This window comes from Botrytis byssoidea (genome assembly GCF_014898295.1).
Source record: "Botrytis byssoidea strain MUCL 94 chromosome Unknown BBYS_024, whole genome shotgun sequence".
In the NCBI taxonomy this organism is placed as follows: Eukaryota; Fungi; Ascomycota; class Leotiomycetes; order Helotiales; family Sclerotiniaceae; genus Botrytis; species Botrytis byssoidea.
Genome location: NW_024065865.1, coordinates 368,832 through 390,505, shown reverse-complemented (window position 1 = coordinate 390,505; position 21,674 = coordinate 368,832). Strand labels below are relative to the sequence as shown.

Genomic DNA, 21,674 nt, shown 5'->3' with positions numbered 1-21,674 from the left:
TAGTATCTCTATTACTTCGAGATCCCCTTACTCCACTACATTTCCGCAACGTCCAACCCCACCCCTTTATTTCCCTTCCCCACCACAAAACACGTGATAACCCCCCAAAATGACTCATAATCACTCATCCACACTCATTATGAATCTGAATTCCTCACTATACTCATTATAGTATCAACCAATCGCATCGCTGGAATTTCCTTTCAGGAACGTCATTGTAATGTATTGTTTGGTGGAAAGGGGGGATGAAGGGAGGGGAATGAGGGAAGATTGAGGGGGGGGAATTGGGGGGGATTGAGGGGAATTTGGTGAGGAAATAGAGAATAGAGGATAGAGAATTTAATGAGACCTAATTTTTTAGTAGAGTTATTGGGATTGGTGAACGGGGTATTATTAGTGATTGAGGACGGTATATATGATTGTTATGCATAGGTACATAGGTACACACTATACAGACAAGAGGGAGGATATGACACCCGCGAATCCCGTCATAAATGCTCGACATAATGATCTATGAATATTCATTTCGACTCATGCTGAGAGATAGTGATGGGGTATGTCTCATGGGTGTTCTTGTAGTTGTAAATATGAGTTATTGTGTATAAGATAATGATGTGTGTATGTGATATGAACGTTATATATAATGAGGCATAGAGGATGAAATGAGGTCTAGAGAATATCATTGTGATCCAATACTCGAAAGACGTGAGAGTGTGAATATTCACCTGGATATCGTTGAAAAGACATATGGAGATTCATGAGAAGAAGATGTAAGTGCTCCTAAACTACTCGAACCTCCAATGTATCTGAGACTGTGATTCAAATCTTTTTTGCCGATATGAGTGATCAATCTGCTGGTCCATGAACTATCGAACCGACATCGTCTGAATGTCTCACTTCATATATCTTTCACGTATCAAACTTTTTTATCACGAATAGCAAACTAATGTTGGTGTATGATAATTCAATTCAAGTCTCGATAATCGCGCCCATCGCAGCAAATAGCACGTCAGAAATCCGCCCATCCTTTCCAAACTTGATCCTAATTCTTCTTACTTAACAAGCTCTTAAGAATGTCTGTCTCACCCTCCAGTTTCGCAACACGAACTTTCAAGGCGTCTCGTTCTCGTTCGACTTCTTTGAGTGCCGCCTCGAGACTACTCATTTGATCAACGCGTTTTTGTCGATATCGACGAGCGGCTAAAGTGTTTAACTTGCGTTTTTCAACTCGTGATACGGTGGATGAAGAGCTTGTTGGAGTTTGAGTTTTGGGAGAGGGGGGTGAAGGTGGAGATGAGTGAGTAGGTGAGGAAGTTGATTTGGGGTTTGAAGAGGTAGGGGAGGATTGATCGGTGGATATTGCTATTGGAGATATGTTAGTAGTGTTATATGATGTCAGGAGTGGAATCACAATTTACCTCGATGAATTTGATTATCAAGAAATGAATGGGATTGAGACATATTGTCAATGGATCCAACATCCGATTGACCCGGGAAATTATCATTACCAATAGAGGCACCAGCAGCGATGGGAAAAGAAGAATCAAGTGATAAATCTTCTCCTATTGACGGATCATTCCATGTGAGAAATTCGAAAGAATCGGTTTGTGGCAAGTACCAATCAGGGGAATTCTGGAAAGGTACTTGTTGAACTGGGGCAGTAAATGTATCGAGAGGAAACAAAGAATCTGCTGCCAAGGAAGCAGAACATTGAGCATTTACATCGAAACCGAAGTCATATTCATGGAATAACTGAGTAGAGTTATGATCCCAAAGTGAAGAACTCTGGAGATCAAGGAGACTACTCGTAGAACTAGACTGATTGCTGTGGTGCGTAGAATCCGACGGTGGATTGGCGTCCGGTGTTTGCTGTTGTAGTAGCGGTGACCGGCATTGTTGTATAGTTTTTTAACGGGCCTTATGACCCGTAGGTGAAGTTTTTTGATTATCGAAAGATAATAATTGTCGTTGTTGAAATAAGAAAGAAGATCAAGAAATGAGGAAGTGAAGTTGAGTCCCTTTGTAGTCAATCACGATAAGCGCTAATTTAGTTCCCCACTTTTTTCGATTGGAAAGGGGTATCTTAATTGGCTATTATAACTTGGAACGTAGTGAAACGGTTTCTCTGCTCTGATTTGATCTTTCCTTGATGCACGTCCCTTGATCTATCAAGCATATGCATTCATTCTCTTAATATTCAATGTGAAATCGAACAATAATCATTCGTATTCGAATTTTGAATAATATTTTAAGATGTGTGAATATTGTGTGAATATATCGGGTTTTATATTCTAAATACTACTCAGGTATTGAAAGATCCCTCCTATACTGACATTAATATCCGAAACCAAAATATCAGGTTGTCAATATCTGGTTTTATTTGTGTGGTTTGGTGCACAGCTTTCTTCGACTGGATGAAATCTGCACATTGTGTACATCGATTGAAATCGGAAAAATACTCACATCTCACATCTCACATCCAGATAATGACTGTAGCTCGGTAACTACTCAGATTCAACAAAACAGTAGCTGCACCCAAACGTTCCATTCCCATGTCAAGTGTTGGAGCATTTGCCGATTTTTCTTTCAAAGAATCTTCCAAACTCGGCCAAGACGACCATTTTTCGTTTGCAGACGGAATATTGACAATCTCGGCCTATCTGTGTTATCGGTAAGTTCGGTCCCTTCGCGCAAGAGAACATCGGCAATAATTCTAAATGTCTCATAGGGCACGAGTGAATGAACGTCTTTCAATGCCGATTGAAAAGCAACTTCGCCGATCCCAACAACATAGATCATGTGACGATCCGGGAAATAACAGTTGCGATTGTTGTCCACCAGTACTCCTCCAGAAATGGCGATTGAAAACCCCTTCTTGAGCCCCAATCCATTGATTCTGTCCATCATCTGCTTCGCTACTGGCCTCACGCCAGCCCAACTTACGTGGGCATGTCACACTGGGAATGGAAGATTAAAGTACAGCTTTGCAAGCGATCCAAGGGGAAGAATCGCATGTAGACAAGCAGCTTTGCTCAAATCAAACATATACTAGCACATCGACTTCCACTGCTCTCGAACCTTGTCCCGGATGACATCTGTGGAGAAGGATTGTCTTTCAGCAGTAATCCATATTTCATTCTGACTATTGAATTCCGGACTGTCCGAACGGCCAACAAGAAAAGAAAATCGAATCTTATAGTTCAATTCGGCCGCTGCTGAGAATTCAACAAAGGCAAATTGCGAATAAACTGAATCTGGCGTAAGAAATCGAATCAGAACCTTCAGAAAGAGCGAAATATTCGAATCTTATGAAACCCCTGATCTAATTCGCCTCGAAGAAAGATAGTTTTTACTAGTATAACACTACCGAAAAAATGGATCTCGCCACTACAAAACCAATAATGAACTCGTACTGTTGTCCACTCGCATCTTCGATTGACGCCCGCTACGTATATGTATGAACCTGGGTCTCGGGAAGTCTTATGCATTTTATTATGGTGAATATCTTTCTTACTAGGGAATTATGCAAGAAAGGAATAAACCCAGATGTACACCGTGCGGTAAAAAATGTGAGATGCAATACTTATTAATTGTGCGAAGAACTAAGCAGATCTCGGCCATAATCTACTGCTGGTCAGGGAGCCGAAGTAACAGAGGAATCACGAATCAGAAACTTGAAACTAAATTAGTCAGCTACCGAGGTAATCTTGTATTCATAACTTCGTAATCTGACCAACCAAATAACAAAGATCTTACATCCCACTTCGTAACTTCGTAACTTCGCACCCAAACATGAAGATTCACTTTGATGGCGCCAGCTTATGATCAATGCATGTTGTCTCCCACTATTACAGATAGCAGATACGCAGATACGTTCGCCTCAATTAAGCCAACGTGGAGATGGGATTACTACCACAAAATCAAAATGGATGAAACGAAACTTAACGACACCAATGGGAAGAATAGGAAGCGTGTACGTGAGATCTAGAGATGCTCAACATGGTTGCACGATACAGATACCGGTAAGCCAGCTAGGATAATAAATGAGATCTGATACACAAAATGAATTGTTGGAATTCTTCAATGGTACCTTAATCCCCTTCCAAGCGATTGAGGCAAATCACTCTCCCTTGATGCGTCGTTTATGGTATTCCATCAAAACAAGGATCCTTTCGAACCCATGATCAGGTCATGAATCACTCGTTATTGAACGAATGAGTATCCTTGACATATGAAAGACAACGTCTTGTGGGTCGTCGAGCAGAATGAAAAGAAACAAAACAAACATTGGTTGCGTAATCAATGCTTTCAATTCTTTCAACATCTTCAAATCCCAAATTTCAAACTTCAGACTTTGACGCAAACGTTTGGTTGACTGGTCCGAACCCGTCAAATAGATTCCAATCACAATCAGCCCCTTCCACAATCTCAGCTGTTCTAGGAACTCAGCCTTTTCAATGCTTATGTTAATGTACATTCACTAAGCTTCGATCTCTTCAATCTCCCCATATAAATACCGAGAAATATCTCCAAATCTATCTCATTGCCTCATCATCTTGAGCCTCATCTCATCTTTTCAATCACCCTTCAACTCTTCCTCCAATGGCCTATCATGGCCTCTTTCTCGTTGTTATCATTGCCGCCTTTCTTATCAACAGAATCACAAAGTATATTTCAGCGAGACGATTTCAAAAAGAACATGGCTGCAAGCCAGTTCACAGAGTACCTCAACGCGAACGTATCATAGGATGGGACATGTACAAGATTCAAATCAATTCATCCAAGCAGAAAATAAGGCTGAAAACCGGATTCGAAAGATACAGAGACAATGGACATACTTTCGTTTTATCGATGATGGGATTCAATTTCTACAACACCATCGAACCGGAAAACATCAAGACACTACTATCAATCAAGTTCAAGGACTATGACTTGGGAGGAAGACGGGTAGCTTTTGCACCCCTTCTCGGTGAAGGAATTTTTACCACAGGTTTGTCATGTGATGTCTATGTTCTGTAATACAATTAACAGTTGTATAGATGGGGCACAGTGGGAACATTCAAGGGTATGGTATGGAAGCCTCTATCCAGATTATACAAATACTGATTTACTATTATATTAGGCTTTAGTACGACCAAATTTCAACAAGTCTCAAGTAGCAGATCTCAACATCTTTGAAAAACACGTCCAAATACTCTTCTCACAGATACCTCGAAATGGAGCAACATTCGATCTTCAGACATTGTTCTTCAAATTGACTCTTGACACGGCTACAGACTTCCTTTTTGGTCAATCAGTTCATTCACTCACCAGTATTAAGGGCTCCGAACAACAAAATTTTGGATCATCGTTTGACCTCGGTCAAATGAAAGTAGAGAAAAGATTCTCAATGGGCAAGCTATCAAGTTTCATGCGAGATTCTGAATTTGATGAAGCATGCAAAACCGTACATTCATTCGTCGACAAAATCGTCCACGATGCGCTATCTAGAATTGATGCGAAAGAAGAAAAGGCCGTAGAAGGCGATGGAGCCGGTAGATACGTTTTCCTTACAGAGATGGTAAAGGCAACAAAAGATCCTAAACAGTTGAGAGATGAATTACTTAATATTTTACTCGCTGGTCGAGACACAACTGCAAGTTTACTCAGCAACACTTTCCATGTTCTTGCGCGCAGACCGGATATTTGGGAGAAGTTACAGGCTGAGGTTGACGAACTGGGTGGCGAAAAACCAGATTACGAGACGATGAAGGGAATGAAGTATATGAAATACGTTCTAAATGAATGTAAGTTTTTATTTTCTGATTCTCTGTAAAATCATATCTAACACTCATCAATAGCCCTCCGTCTCTACCCTGTCGTCCCAGCCAACGCCCGTTTCGCCGCCCGCGATACCGTTCTCCCTGTTGGCGGCGGCTCAGATCGCAAATCTCCAATATTCATTCCTAAAGGATCAGCCGTCGCATGGTCAACCTACACTATGCATCGCCGAACAGATATATACGGTCCCGATGCAGAGGAATTCCGACCAGAGCGTTGGGCCCCCGAAGAAGGATTACGACCCGGTTGGGGATATCTCCCATTTAATGGCGGACCGAGAATCTGTGTAGGACAACAATTTGCGCTTGCGGAAGCGAGTTATACGATTGTGAGACTGTTGCAAGAGTTTGGAGGGATAGAAGATAGAGATGGGACCGTGTGGGGAGAACAGCTTGCGTTGACGCTTTGTAGTGCGAAGGGCGTACAGATTGGGTTGATTTCTAGGTAGGAGTGAAATGAAATTATGAAGGGGAGGAGGTTGCATTTGATGATTGAGCATATTGGGTACTGGATACTGGATGCATATATACATACACCAGTTGGTTGGGCTTTTTGCATACTGGAATGGGTAAAATAAATCAAGTGGCGCGTGCCGATTAATGACTTGTAGGTTAATGAATGAAATGAAATCAAGATTCTTTCTAGGCGCTTTGATTTTGTTGTGGGTGGATTGTGTTCGTGTTATTCATAGGTAGCTGGATGGGCTAGCTACCAACTACTACCTACCTAGATATTGTTCTTCAACTAAAAGAAAGATCCCCGTGATAGATGAAGATATTACTTACCCCCAAGCAGGAAGATCACCTAAACATAATTCACTCCTGCCCCTATTCACCTCCTGATTTCTCCCATCACACACCTATCGTGGACCCCTCCTCAAACTCAAACCACCCAATATAAATACTCCCCATCCATCCCCTCAAATTTTCCTCGAATACTCACTCCTCACAAAAATACCTTTTGGCACGATCAAGAATTGGGATGATTGTGGATATACCCAACTACCTATACATTATGGAATCTTGAGAGTCTGGTGATGCATTTTCGTTTTTGAGGGGTGTTTTGCTATTTAGCTTTTTGTTTTTTTTGTTTTGGTGAGTGCTTGATGATGATGATGATGATGATGATGATAAGGAGGGATGGAGGCAGGGAATTGATAACAAAAAAGAAGTTTATTTTTGTTATTATTTTGATTTTATTTTGATTTTTACTGTTATCTGGAGTTTTTATTATATGCTTTACTAAAATTTGTTCTATTCTGTATGGGGTAGCAAGGTAGCGGGGTGGCTGAGCTATTCTGCAGGCTTCTTTTTTGAAAATCAAACTTATGGCATCTTGAGGGGATAAATGTAGCGGAGTGTGGATTGGGTATGGTGGGTTGGTTTGGGGGTTTTTTTATATACCTAGTTGGAGAGATTGCAAAAGCAAGGTGGGTGGAGGGTAGATGGTGAATTGAGGTATTCGTTGGGGTGTATGTGATAGTTTGAGTGAGCATCAAGCTTGTTATGTACTTGTTTATCTACATGTTTACTTCTAGATATATCCCGCAGAGAATATCTAGCTTATGATTTTCCTATGTCGGGTTTTATTGCATGTGTATCTCTCATATCTATAAAAAGATCGCTTGTGGAAGTTTCAGAGAGTTCTTTTCTGTATGCAACCACGGAACACTCCAATTGCGGAGAAATTGGGAGTCTTCTCGATGAGTGTGTTTTGGACATAGGATTTGAGTCGGATTCTTGTTTGAATTGGGATATTTGTTCTTTTGAGTATGAGTTGTGTGGTGTGTTTGATGTGTTTGAGTGATGACTGGGAGGTTTGGGAGGCGAATTGTTATTGTTTTAATCTGGTTTGTAATGTACTGTTAAAGACCTTTAAAATTATATTTATGAATATCAACAACAACAATCACACCTCCAACCAAGAATCAACAACGAAAACTTACTCCAACTTGACCCTAGAGTCCCAGACTTTGGAGAATATGTCTACCTCTGAGCGATTCCCTGTGAATTGCGAGAGGCAAGAAATCACAACTACATAACGTATCCATGTTGATGGCGATCTCGATTCGTCGCTTTATTGTTCAATTTCTCCGGGAGGAAGACGATGGTATTTTTATAGGCGAGAAAGAACTCCCAGGTGATGAGATTAGAAAGCGAAAGGTCTGAGGTCGTGGGGTGTGGGATGTGGATATTCTACTTGAATCTGGAGAAATTTTCTGGAATCTAATGATTTGAGATACCTAAGTAGGTATATAAAAGTGCTAGATTAGATATCTAATCTGCTTTTTGTATCCACGACTGAGTCAAAATAGTGCAAATTCACTCTAGGGGCTCTGAGACAGTATGATTTATTTTGTTGCAGTCGCGTTGAGTCCTCGATTTGCGGTTTTCTTGCTATATTCTTTTCTTTAAAGGATATCTTGTTCTCGGTTGTGGGGTTGCGTTGTGTTGATGATGAAATTGATAGTGATAGATATGTATAATGACAACACTTACTTGTTGTTTCTGGAATAGGAATATCTCCATATATCAGCAGTCAGATTGATAATAGATGGGCTCCGTTTACTTTATAATCCGTAACATAGAAAGCAAAATTTAGTTTCGAAATATAGACTATAGTTGCTCGATTCTATAGCCTCTTTCCTGGTGTTTTGAATGAGTGTTGATCTCTATAAAAGAGAAGGGGGCTATTTATAGGTGGAGAAGTTATTATTAGGGGTGAAAATACGAGGGTTATCTGAGCATGAATCGAGATAAAGAAGTGAATTGCAGTCGAGGAATGTTCAGGAAACTACGGATATGTGAGGGAAGGGGGAAGATCTGAATCGAAAATTACTCTCGACACAAGTCCCGAGTAATTGGTGGAAGTTTCAGAGCTACTATCCCTTCTCCGTGGTTCTTGCATGTCTTAAGCGACCAGATTTTAGGGTTTACTCGCTGTGCTTCCAACTCTCACTCTGTACGCAGCGAAGTTTCAAAAATGACAATAAAAATACGACTTATCATCTCAACAAGCCCAGATAACACCATATTCCCCACGAGAAAGTATAATCTTCGTAATATAGCGTTCGTGGATGAAAGTTATGCAATGTGGGCTGGTAAGCTCAAAGTAAGAATTTGATTTCCTTGTCGGGAGTGGATGACCTTCAGGTTCTCTTTGAAATTCGAAAAGAGGATATGGAGATCTTTCATATAAGTGAGAGGAGATTTGGTCAATATTATAGGGGGTTCTAAGGAAAGTAATTGTGGGAATGCGGGGCTTCATGACAGTAGACGAGTTCGCAAGTTAATGGCATACTTCATCTCATGAACAAAGAGACGTGGACGTGTTTTTCTAAAATTGATGAGGAGTGAACAGATCTCGAAGTCAGGTTTGGAAACTGGGTAGGCGATTATAAAAAGACAGATACCCTGTGTTCTAAAATCGCAAATTTATTAGTGTGAAAGCCCAGAAATGTTGCTGCTATGTGTTCTTAATGATGATGTTGATCCCAGGGGCGTTGCAAAGCATCTACATGAGTTGAATATGATGGTAAGTAGATTGCAAGCTATCAGCCTTTACTGTCTGGCATATAGCATTGATCGAGAGAAATGATAATGCGATTAGCACTTTCTTATTGTCGTTAGAGATGTTCTATTTTAGGATGAATTCCTTCTCCTGTGTGGGACAGGGTCACGCAGTATTTAATATTATTGCCCTCGAATAGCGGAATCACCTGTTCGGAATCCTGAGTTATTGTGAGAGGAATCTTTCCGACTTTTGGAGTAGATGTGACGTTGGAAAAATTGACATGTTGAAGACGTGTAGAGCTTGTGGATGACTAAATAAGCAGACTATCCTGAACTCGCATAAATACAGTAATTTATAATAGACGAGTGGACTCTGCTATCTTTTGCTCCACAGATTGTGGAATATCGAAGTAGATGCCTTTCCGGACCGTTCGTAGCGTCATTCTCTGATCTTTGAAAATGTTCAAGATTATGAGTAGCTTGAAATGATGTTGCTATAGAGTTGCATTGCATGCCTAAAGAATTCTCTGCACACTCAATCTTTGATTCATGATACATTCATGCTAAATTCTCCAAGTTCAATGCTTGAGAAAGCGCTGATGATAGTCATTTCGGTTACATTTTCATCTCATAGACACGAAATGAACATCAAATTGATAGCAAATGGGTCTCGAACGGTGGCAAAAATAAGGTTCATAAATACTTCGATTGAAAACGTACACCATTCCAATGTTAGCGGCTCCTGGCGTTCCTAACAACGATAAACGCCAGCTATCCGCCTCGGAGGATTTCAAAAGGTTTTCCTGAAATATCTTGACTTATTGTTTCTACAAAGCATAGAGCTGAAGATTGCTTAAATACATCGCTATTACTTGATAATTTCTCGCTTGTGTCTTGGTCTACTTAAGAGGTCGAGCGCACCAGTTAGATATTCATACAACTACTTTTCCGTTCTCAAATATCTGGATATATTGCGGGTCGTCTGCATGCTGCTTCTATTTCTAGAGTTTGCTATATAGAAGTGATTCTGGTGAGAAAGTCAGCAAGATTGAATTGTGGGTTTTGTAAAATTACTTGTTGTTGTCAACCCAACCTGCGGTTGCGAGAAATGATGATGAAAAAGCTAATCTCCATGAGGAAGTGATAATAAAAGAAAATGGGTTCAACTATCTGACGATGAGATGGTTTCATTTCTTCTCTTCGAGGATCAAAAGGTAGATTATTCTTATATATCTCGAAAGCAAGCTGTAACACCACATTTGACTTGCGATCTCTTTGAAAATGCTAATAGCTTTCTTTTCAGATTTTTGCGAACAATAGAAGCAACATTGATGGTGCAGTATTAACCACGCATTTTAACTCATGATGATGGAAGCGATTTGTGAGCTATTTCACGATATCTTTCATGGGACATAATTTCCATGTGAGTAATAAAACATGAATATGACAGTGGCAACGGGATTCCTAACAACACCGATTAACATGGCAGTGACCTACACACAGCCTTAAACACTTTGAAGTCTCATTTTTGTCTCTCTTTGAATCGAATTTGAATAAAATTTGAATAACAAAAAGATGTAAAAATGCTGTGAAGTCTGTTGACGCATGATTACTTATGATCTGACATCTTCACTCATAAGATACTGCTACTGAGTATCTGATCCAATCTATTTCTATGCCCAAGGATTTCTAGACCCATAAATAAGAGACCCGATCTCACATGACTTCGCTTAATTAAGCACATTGTGCTCAAATATTGCTGATCACCGCTAAGCAACGACTAATACAAGATAGAAAAAAGACTGCTAGCTGCATCCGCAAGAGAGGCATAGCAAGAGGCTTTGGTAGTTTCAAGATAGGAGAGTTTATCCCAGTGAAGCTGGTCTCGTATATTTAAGCAGGAAGCCTTTCAATTGCGGAATATTTGATTATACACATAAATATGATAGTATATACATGATAACGAGAGTGCTCGATACAGACAACAGTGACTTTAATAGATTTCAACTGCAATGAACAAGACTGCAAAATTGGACACTTCAGTCGGTGATGACTGACAATTTGTAAGACTTGCAAATTAACATGGGATGAATCATCATCGTAAACAATCTCAACCTCCCCCTCTTCTCCCCCCCCTTCTTTGCTTCCTGGGTAGATTCTTGCTACTTGGCATTGAAACCTTGAGCAAGGACTCCTATTTATAAACCTATGCTACAATTAAGAAGATCAGTATAGTCAGATCAGTCTTATTTATCTTGTCTTATCCATCTTTGAAACAGATTCCAGGTCGATCCAAATCATCCATCGTTACATAAACCATAAGATTTTCAATTCTCAAAGAAACAGCAAGAGTAGCGTTGCGGAATAATGGAGACCTTATGTCAAAACATTCTCATCATGTTTATTCCACTAACCCTAACATTGCATTCTTCTCATCAAGAAGTAAAACCTTCGATCGCTGGAACTAAGACACAATAAATTTGAGTGACAATAATACCGCCGACAATGGAAGTGAGCTAGAAACAACGAAACAAACGATACAATCTATGACGCCGGTAATATTACTGCTAAAACACAGATCTATCTCAATACAATCCTAAGAAATCTTCTAAGAAAACAATCATCTTTTTATCCAAACGTTGCAAACGACCAAGGGGAGCACCTGAAGTCGAATAGTTGTCATGAAACATAGGACTTGTGGATCAACTTAAGATGATTATAGGGACTCTATTTAACTATTGAAACAGATCAGGGAATAGTCTTGGAATTAAACATCCATTACTGCATCCCTCGCGGGAATACACTAGTAATCTCGAGAGATGAAATCATTATTACGTTATTTTGAGAGTGGGTTATCGCTTTCGAAAAGGACATTCTGGATATTTGAAGCAATCATTCACCCAGGACTCAAAGACTAATCCTTTCAGAGTCTTTGAAAGCTGGAAAATAACAAGACATAGATATAAAAAGATTCGAAAAGTTTACTGTCCATTCTCACTGACAGCCTGATACGATTTAAGCCAAAGGCAAAGAAGGGATCTTTACATCTGGATCATTCCGCAAGATTGTCGATACTGTCATAGATATTGAGATAGTTACATATACTCCGTCCAATACCATGTAATACAAATCCCAATAAACCTTGTGAATTCGACAGTAAAAAAGTGGTTTGTCAACATTCATGAATATCTATAACTATCATCACATGCGATGCAAAAGCACGGTCGGGCTCTAGAGTTTCCAGCGAGAAATATAGAAACGCTAAAAAGCTTTGGTTACTAAGAATCAAAAGAATCTGACCACATTTGATTGAAAATTAGAGAGCGCGGCAGGAAGTGCGAAGAGTTCAGTTCGAAGGACTGAAAACTTTTATATCCATGGAAGGAGTTTTCTAGCTTGCCTTATTCCGAAGCTTTGCCTTGAGCTTATTCATAAATATACCTAGGTATCTAATGATCGTAGTAATTGAAGAATCCCGTTTACTCTACAAACAAATCGAGAATTTCCAAGGTCAGTATCATGATTCACAAGCGTTCAAAAAATTCACTCTTCATGTGGTTTTGAAATTTAACATATATTTAGGCCCCTTCTGACATAGAGAATTAAACACCTGCAGGTAAGAAGTACCAGAGATATGGCGTTTAGAACTGCTTGATTCTGTAAGTAATCAATCTGTGTCAAGTTATAGTCAGGTCTGCATGATTGTCAGGTCAAATCTGTCATTCAAAAGAATCAATGGTGGCAGTCTCATTCAAGGTTCAACAAATGACGAAAAATACTCTCCAAACCATAATAATGACAATATTCGACAACAACGATGTCTTTCCTGTGATTCTCATTCTTCGTGAATCGTGCTCCGATAGCCGCTTCAATTTATCTTTGCAACATCAGCGCGTCCAATTATCCAGTACTCAACCATCGCTGATCATGAGATCGAGCCTATTTGTCTTTATGTTTTGTTGACCTTCTCAACTATAAACCTTCCTTTTATGCCCACTTGCTGCAAGAAAAACTGCAAGCGAGATGCTAGGCTTTGAGTTGGCAGTGATTCACCAAGAATTTACAGGCTCATGCACATGATACTTCTCTGACTCAGCAAGAGAAGGCTGAATTTCCAAGCGATGGATTCAACGGTTCCTCCTCACTCAAGTTTGAGTAGTCGGAATGTATTTCACATTCAGAATCTGAATCGTGGATATATAAATCTGTAAATAGTCTTATACAAAGATCACTAAACCTCTACGATTTACAACAGCGTAGAAAAGGCATAGGGACCTATCTCCCAGTACTCTAATGCAATGAGCGAATCAAATCTGAGGACTATGCCTCATATTCCCTTTTATCTGATGAAGAGGTTAGGAAAATGGGAAAGTCAATGATGATAATGATGAAATACGACAACACAAATAATTTCACAGCTTTCTCGGATGACATTAATCGGCTGAAATAAACCTCGCTTGTAAAATAAGAGCGTCCCTGACTGCGCGTAAACCAATCGAAATACGTCCTGAAGAAATTTGTTTCAGGTCACAATACAAGCACCTTATAGTCTCGATTGTTCATTGATGAATGAGGAGTTCTTCTAAATTCATCGAGGCTTTTATAAAAATAAGTGTTGCTATTAATCCTGCGTGAGGACTTCTCAATTTGGCTATGCACAAGTAAGTAGAAGTGTGAATAAGGGGCGCGGAGTGGGGAGTGAATGCAAACTCTTCATCTTCACAATCTCTTCAAGCAAATTAAATGTAATCTTACATTAATCCTTCAAAGATTCAATCATCTTCTAGCTCATACACAGACATACCTATATATTGTATAGTCCTCATTTTTTCTCCCAAGTCATGTATGTAAGACGACCCGTACAACAGGTACCAGATACCCAGCTGCGCAGCATGAAAACTCAATTGATAGATCCACGGAACTCCCAATCAAGAAGATTCAGACTCTGAAATAGCTTACGAACTCTTGTATCGATAGGGAGGGAGAAGATTGTTAAGCTCTAGTGGTGAGATCATCATCGCTGTCACTTTATTTCACATGTTTGTCTATTCCTGATTTGTGAGCGTTGGTGAGGAAGAATGACAATATTCTTCCATTATGAGACGATGAATATCTAGAAACCAAAGTCCGTACTTATCAGTATATGAATCTCCATTTAAGCTAGCCAGAAACCTTCGAGACAAAGAGAGAAAGATCAATTCCTACCAGAAGTTCTCCGCCAAGCAGTCGTCCCGCCATAGGGAGGATAATTCTGCTCTAATTGCATCTCTATCTCCATTCTATAGTAGCAATGAAGTCATTATATACCCCAAATATTAGAATATCTGAGCTATAAAATTGAATGTACATTGTACAGAATTCATACCCTTATCTTTCATCCTCCATCACCCATGATCCCCTCCCCACTCCGCCAAAACACCCCCCCTAAACAACTATAAAAACACCCCTCCCTCCTTCCACAAACACACCAAACCATACTCACTACGGGATATGCCGACATCGATAGGTCTGTGTACCCTCTTTCCTTTTCTCTATGAGCTGATCATAACATCTGTCTAGTTTCGAGCTTGACATTTTGGGGGTCAATGTTATCGGAGCTTATGTATGATGATATGGAATTTTATAGATATGCAATTTTGATGGCAGCGAGCGTATTATGAAAACAATAAAGAGATTGATAATGAAGGAATGATGTTGCGAGACGAGAACGAGATTTTCACGATGGGGTGTGATCAGAGTTAGAAATTGATAATAAAAACGAGGACAACAACGATGACAACGAAGACAGCAATAACACTACCATCGAAGGAAGATACAGAACGAGAGTCTCGGAAAACTGGAGTAGACTGAATTTCAAGGAAATGTGAAGATAGAATGGGAGATGGCGGGATAGATATTCTCACTATAATGTCCTTGTATATTGTATCTCGCATAGCATATTATTTGAATCTGGAAATCTGGGCTGAAGAGGAGATTATATACCTACATACCTACCTACCTAGTGGTACATGGGTGCAAAAGGGATGTGAAATCTCGTTGGTACGATTAGTGAATACCGACAAGAAAATATGATTGCACGATGTATCATTGGCACGAAGTTCGTGGGAAGGAGGTTTAGATAGGAGATTATAGCATTTGATCTATGGTATCCTTCCCGCTCCGTGCCAAGTTCCTCCCTATCTACCCTCTCAAGATAAAACGACGACGCTATGTATAAATACTCTTACCTTGAGTCCTAAGATAATGCCATGTACCTTCTGCCATGAATCAAAGTCAAAACAACTCATCTCCAAATTAACTCTTTTCACTATCTCCAGACTTGACCACATTCCTCTTCGTCGTACACGCACAATTACACGCACAGCCCGAGCCCGTAGCATTCCCACTCTCCTTAACCTGCAGCTTTTCACTCAAATTCTTCCCCTCAGCATCATCCCCCTTTCCCTCCCTCCAATCATCTTTCCTCAGTCCCTTTACCCCCCCTCTCCCTATCTCCACATATCCTCTTTCCCCCAACAAATTCTCTCTATACCCGCTTTCGCTTCCCCTCGTCCATTCCCCTCTCAACCTCCAATATCCCCAATACACCACTCCGCTCCCCAAAATCGCCAATGCAGTAACCGGATACGCATAATAAGGAAACCTTTCATCGCCCTTCTCCTCCGCCGGTTTAATCCACGGTAAAATCAACAAAAGACAATTACTGAGCATAAAAACCACAATATACACCTTCTTTGCCTTGAAAGGCGATTGGTAATTTTCCGACGGTGTAAGTTGTAAATACAACAAACCAGCACTGATAGCAATCGAAATGACCGAAACGGGGTATCCACCAATATCCACAAGGAAATTATATATTTCTCCCGGTGGAGGCACGACAATAACCAACACACTCACAAACCAATGAAGAAACAATCCCGGAATCGGCGCTTCCCCTTCTTTTCCCGAGAAGAAATTAGAGAAAGGTAAGAGTCCATCTCTTCCCAATTCCTGATTGACTCTCGCTTGTGCGAAACTTGTCGCGGCGATGTTTCCAAAGGCTGATACTACCACTGCAATAGGTAATACATTTTCACCAACCACTTTGCCGAAAATATTTCGGAAGAAATGTCCTGCGACTACTACTCCCGCCGAGCGAAAATCGTCGAGTTCGACGACGAGGAAATACGCAATGTTGGCGAGGATGTAGGCAGCGGAGACGAGGGAAAGCGCAATAGGAGCTGCAGTGCGGAGAGTGGGAATGGGATTTCGAATGGAGGAGAGGACTTGGTTAGCAGTTGAGTAGCCACGGAAACAGTAGAGGATTTTGAGGAGCGCGGTGGCGTAGTCGTGAGGTTGGGTGGAGGAGTTTGCGAAGAGGTGGGAAAAGTTTCGTTGGGCGGTAGAGAGGTGTTGTGGGGCTCCGGGGATATATTCCGTAGAGACGAGATTGAGACGGCGGGGGATAATGGAGGAAGAGGAGCCGATGCGCATGAGGAGTCCGGCGAGCCCTGAGAAAATTACTATGAGGACGAAGAACATTTTTCCCACGCCCAGAATGTTGATTATGCGAAGACCGGTTCGTTGATAGCGAGCGTGGATGAAACATATTAGTGTAATGACTGCTACTGCAATACTACGGACATTCCATCTGTTTGCATCGATCTCAAGCGCATACATTATGTATTCTCCCAGAACGATACAATTGGGTGTCGAAAATCCGAGAAGCACGACATAACTCATGAACGCACACGTCGCCAACATTTTCGGCTGTCTAAATATTCTCTCGAGATATATACGTTCGCCACCGGATCTTGGTAGCGCAGTCCCTAAATCGAGATATACTGCGAGCCCGCAGAAGGAAATTAGAGATCCGATGACCCATAATGTAAGACTGGCTCCTACGCTTCCTACAGATTGGAGAATAGAACTAGGTATGGAGTAAATCCCCACTCCGACGGTTTTGCCGACTATTATATTTATTGTGGAAAAGGTACCGAGCTTGGCTATTTCGGTTGTGCTTGAATCTACATTGTATAATGGAGTTCGAGGAAGAAAGGTCGATGATTCAGCCGGTGATGCTAAAGTCGTACCTGAATAGGAATCGAATTGTTCATCCTCATCATCCGATTCTTTGGATTTTATGTTTCCCCGACCGTTTGGTGTTAATAGATAATTCCGGGGTGTTTGAAGAAATTTCGAATCACCATATATTGAACTTCCCCTCGACCGATCAACATCAACATGTAATCCTTTTACTCCATCTTTGTTCGATGAATATGGTCGTCGTGGTGTAACAGGAGATCGACAACTTATGTCGAAACTATTTCGTAAAGGTGTTGATGCTATCGATATAGCGTCGCCGAGAAATGATCTCGACTGGGAGAATCCTCCCATTTGGATGGCTTATATGGAATGAAAGTATGAAATATTTATCGTAGAATTCGTAAGCAAATGGATATCATTGGATTATTGAAATTAGAGTACAGAACAAATTAGAATCACGGTTTTTGAGAAACTCATGTAGGAGATAATGAGCAAAAAAATGTCTCATAAAATTACGGACTAGAAATATAATTCATGAAGAAAAGCTTTGAAATCAAAGGGAGATGAGAAAATATGAGAGATGGGGAGTTCTTTTCTTAGATCAACTATGATACATGAACATACTCCTTGGCTTTATCCAAACAGAAAGTAGTGCCCAACTTCCTAGAACTAAAGATCAGCATAAATATAAACATATGCCTATTTGATCTCTCGAGAAAATTTCCCATTCTTCACAAGAACGAGACGTGTATAATGCTCAGCAGCAATCTGATATCCTAATCATCGACGGAATCCACTAAGATTTTCATTCTTTGAAACGACATGGAATCCTTGACCTCATGTTTTGACGTCTTGCTCTATTCTTTTCCCACTCATCATGTAGATATATAGAAGGGAAGAATACAGCCGTGGTTGATCAGACACCAGACGTCCGATGCTGAAACGACGTTAGTAATCCAATGAAAATTATGAAGCGGCAAGGATAAAGATCGGAACAAGCATTTTGCAATTCGTCAACCAAGGAATCGTAATGATATACGATCAATGAAAGCTTCGCCCTGGTTCAAGAAACTTTGGGCATCGCTTGGTTCAAAGCTCGAGGGGATTATCGATCGGATGGATGTCGTGAATGCCAAGTATCAATCCGGAAAGCAAATCAAGCCGATATTTCGTATTTGCTTTTGTCTGACAGATCACCTTATGTAGACGATGCATTTTCGTCATCGAGTTTCAACTCCAATCGATACTGATGCTTTGGTTGCGTAGCCATTCTCAATCATTGATCTTTTCCTTTCAAAAATCAAACATCGTCAATGAGATGATACCCAGTGATATCCAAACCCTCCCAAGAGGCACAATGATAGGGCATCCTTAAAAGGTCGCAAATGCTCAAAAGCTTGTCATGTGGAGAAAAGTTACAAGCTCGTTTGACGGCCCGAACACGGTATTTTTGAGGCTCCTGCTCCCCTACATCCAGTGGTTCTCTGCCGATCTTACGTTATTTAGCAGCATTGTGTCTCTGTGCTGATGTTGGCATTGTAAAGGGACAAACACTTTTCTAAGCCAATAGCTACTGATTGATGTATTTAAAATTAGATAAATTGATTAGAAAGAAGTGTATGATAAAATCAGAGAGAAAAAATGTCTACTAAATTATCTGGTTCAGTTTGCCGATAACTATATCATGTTATCGTACAAATAAGCGCTCGAGTATTTCTATTTCAACACTAAGTATTGAGGATTTCACTGTTTCACCAAGCCTAGTGACAAGCTCCATGCCAAGAATAGATCGGGTTTATTCAGCCTTGTTGTTATTAGTTCTTGTAGAGATCATATTGAGTGGTGAAAAACACCTTGCATGTCAAATATTGTGTTCATGAATTTGTAGTAACAAATCAACAACGCAAGTCCTAAAAACAAGACTCCACAACTCCATACCTATATTCTTTCCAATATGAAGTGTTGTAATTGGTCTCATATTCATCCATCCTAGGTTCAGATAACATCTCTTTCCTTGAGATCGTGGGCGATGAGATTATTGAAAATAAAAACAATTCCATGTGCCGTCTCTAAATTGCCCGAAAATGCGATTCCTGTCCATCATGATTCATCATTGCTAGTGACAACGCAGTTACCTCCCTATACCTTGAACTTGAAATATCATATCGGTGATAGCCCATAATCGTACCACTACTCACAATCTCGCAGCTCACCTGCCTCTTCTCTCCCTTGTCCCTCCAATCCCACGCAAAAGCCACCTCATCATACTTCTGCCAAACTCCTAGCATAATCATTACTTCCCACTCTCAATCCTTCCAATCTCACCCGTCTCTGTACTTCTATAGCCCCCCTCCGGGAACCAAATTTTCTCCAACACCCACTTTCCCTCATTCCCTCTATACCGCTCTCTCTCCTCAAAAAATGGCCTAAAAACCCCATCTACAATACGATCTGGAGACATTTTCCCCTCTTTCACTACTTCTCCTCCTACAATTGGTGCACCAACCAGGATTCCATTTGGCGCCATAACTTGTTGAAACATTTTCACAAGACATTGGCTTGCGCTTTTGGTGGCGCAGAGAGCGGAGATGTTAGGATCTGGGTATTTATCGAGCAAGCCACCGGGAACAAGGAAAAGAGGATGTTCGCCTTGGGGGATATGGGAAGTGTTGGCGTGATTCATGTACCATTGTCTGCAGAGTTGTTGTTAGTATTTTTTCTTCTGATGATCCAATTCTGATATTATGATGTACGTGAAAAAAACATACCCAGCAACCAAAGTTCCCATCGCCGTAATGTTAAAATCTTGCGTCAAAACCTCGGGTTTCAATTCCAAGATGGGACTCGGAGCTACGTGTGCAGCATTATAGCAAAGAACATCTACTTTTCCACCCACTTGTTCGGCAGCCCAGTCTAGAGCTTTATGGAGAGAAGATGGGATGCTAGCATCGCCGGGGTGGACGAGGACTTTGGGAGCTTTGGGGTTGAGATCATTGATTTCTGAGGCGAGAGAAAGAAGGGAGGAGTGATTGCGAGAGATGAGAATGATTTGCCAATTGTGAGAAGCGAGGTAGAGAGAGAGACTGCGGGACATGAGGGGGCCGGCGCCAATTACTATTATGGTGCGAGGTTGGAGAGATGTCATTTTGATGATGACCTGTAAGCTTCGAATTATTTGTGAGTTGTGAGTCCAATCGACTTGTGGATTGAAGGGAATTATGAATGACAGAGAGTGCTGGCGATCTCTATGCCGAGAAAAATATTCGGCAGGGAGATAACATCAAAGCTAGAAGATGAGATTGTGCCATAGAAGACATAATGAGGGGTAAACGCGGGGTAAATTCCAGAGAAAATTCCAAGAGAAGTGATTTGAAAGAGCTTCATCGAATGGTAAGAATAGTGAAAGAGCTCTCCAATTCATGTTAGGTGCAAATGCACTCATCTGATTCATCAGTCCGCAGCTTCGTCTTCCAATCGAACGCCGCAGCCTACTCAGCTAGCATGGCTAGTGTAACATCTTTCCATTCGAGGTAGCACACATGTGTACAGAATAGTAATGAGAACAACCGGAATGTAGAACAAAAAGTAAGATCCAACTTTGCCTAGACTCTACCACATAGTAAAATGAACAAAGAGCAGCTCGCCAACATTGAAAACATAAGATTCAATCCTCAGCAATTCGACTACATCTCCAAAACCCCGTCTCACAGGAATATTCGATATCGAACGACTCCTCCAATCAACAGCATTAAATCCAATCGAAATGGAATCCCATATTCCCTCTCTCTCAACAAAAACGATAGAACTACCATCGATATCAAACCCCCGCACGAATTCCAATTTCCTCACCTTCCACCATGTAACCAAATCCAAATAAACAAACTCAACAAACCGAGCACGATTTCAAGAAAAAAGTCATCTAATCGCTTCTCTATCCGATGCCGCGACCAATATACAAGTAAGTACTCAGCCAGCAGTAAGACAGAATATCAATTAACAATAATCGAATAAAAATACACACATCATGTACGTAAACTCCTCAATCCCTCATCCCGACTCCCAACTCCCAACTCCGCTTCAGCTGGACCAGGTTCCTCCTACTTCAGACACGCAACAAAACGCATTCCATTTTCCCTTCTTCATTCCCGTGATCTGAGATTATCCAATCACGTCTCATCACATCACGTCAGCTCAGGGAATTTATATGAGAAAACGTGGGATGGTGAAATACCTAGTAGCTCTGCTGACAGTCTGACGCCAAGACCTTCTTTCCTTTCCAAGGTTCCTCGAGTCACCCTTTTATCTTTTCAGGAGCTA

The 21,674-nt window shown here is 40.8% G+C and overlaps 5 protein-coding genes across 5 annotated transcripts; 2 read left to right on the top strand and 3 right to left on the bottom strand.

Moving 5' to 3' along the window:
• Positions 1-1,042: 1,042 nt before the first annotated feature.
• On the bottom strand, positions 1,043-1,894 carry EAE97_009886 (uncharacterized protein; the record flags this gene model as incomplete). Its single annotated transcript, XM_038880401.1, has 3 exons — positions 1,043-1,362; positions 1,419-1,752; positions 1,820-1,894. 3 exons carry the CDS (start codon positions 1,892-1,894, stop codon positions 1,043-1,045), a joined length of 729 nt encoding a protein of 242 aa, XP_038728768.1.
• Positions 1,895-2,552: 658 nt separating this feature from the next.
• EAE97_009885 (uncharacterized protein) lies at positions 2,553-2,879 on the top strand (the record flags this gene model as incomplete). The annotated part of the gene is made up of 2 exons (XM_038880400.1): positions 2,553-2,671; positions 2,729-2,879. 2 exons carry the CDS (start codon positions 2,553-2,555, stop codon positions 2,877-2,879), a joined length of 270 nt encoding a protein of 89 aa, XP_038728767.1.
• Positions 2,880-4,602: 1,723 nt separating this feature from the next.
• Positions 4,603-6,268, top strand: EAE97_009884 (uncharacterized protein; the record flags this gene model as incomplete). Its single annotated transcript, XM_038880399.1, has 4 exons — positions 4,603-4,990; positions 5,040-5,065; positions 5,123-5,786; positions 5,841-6,268. 4 exons carry the CDS (start codon positions 4,603-4,605, stop codon positions 6,266-6,268), a joined length of 1,506 nt encoding a protein of 501 aa, XP_038728766.1.
• Positions 6,269-15,626: 9,358 nt separating this feature from the next.
• EAE97_009883 (uncharacterized protein) lies at positions 15,627-17,708 on the bottom strand (the record flags this gene model as incomplete). Its single annotated transcript, XM_038880398.1, has 1 exon — positions 15,627-17,708. The coding sequence occupies one exon, from the start codon at positions 17,706-17,708 to the stop codon at positions 15,627-15,629; it is 2,082 nt and encodes a 693-aa protein (XP_038728765.1).
• A 1,942-nt stretch (positions 17,709-19,650) lies between these two features.
• EAE97_009882 (uncharacterized protein) lies at positions 19,651-20,502 on the bottom strand (the record flags this gene model as incomplete). The annotated part of the gene is made up of 2 exons (XM_038880397.1): positions 19,651-20,050; positions 20,126-20,502. The coding sequence occupies 2 exons, from the start codon at positions 20,500-20,502 to the stop codon at positions 19,651-19,653; spliced, it is 777 nt and encodes a 258-aa protein (XP_038728764.1).
• Between the last annotated feature and the right edge of the window lie 1,172 nt (positions 20,503-21,674).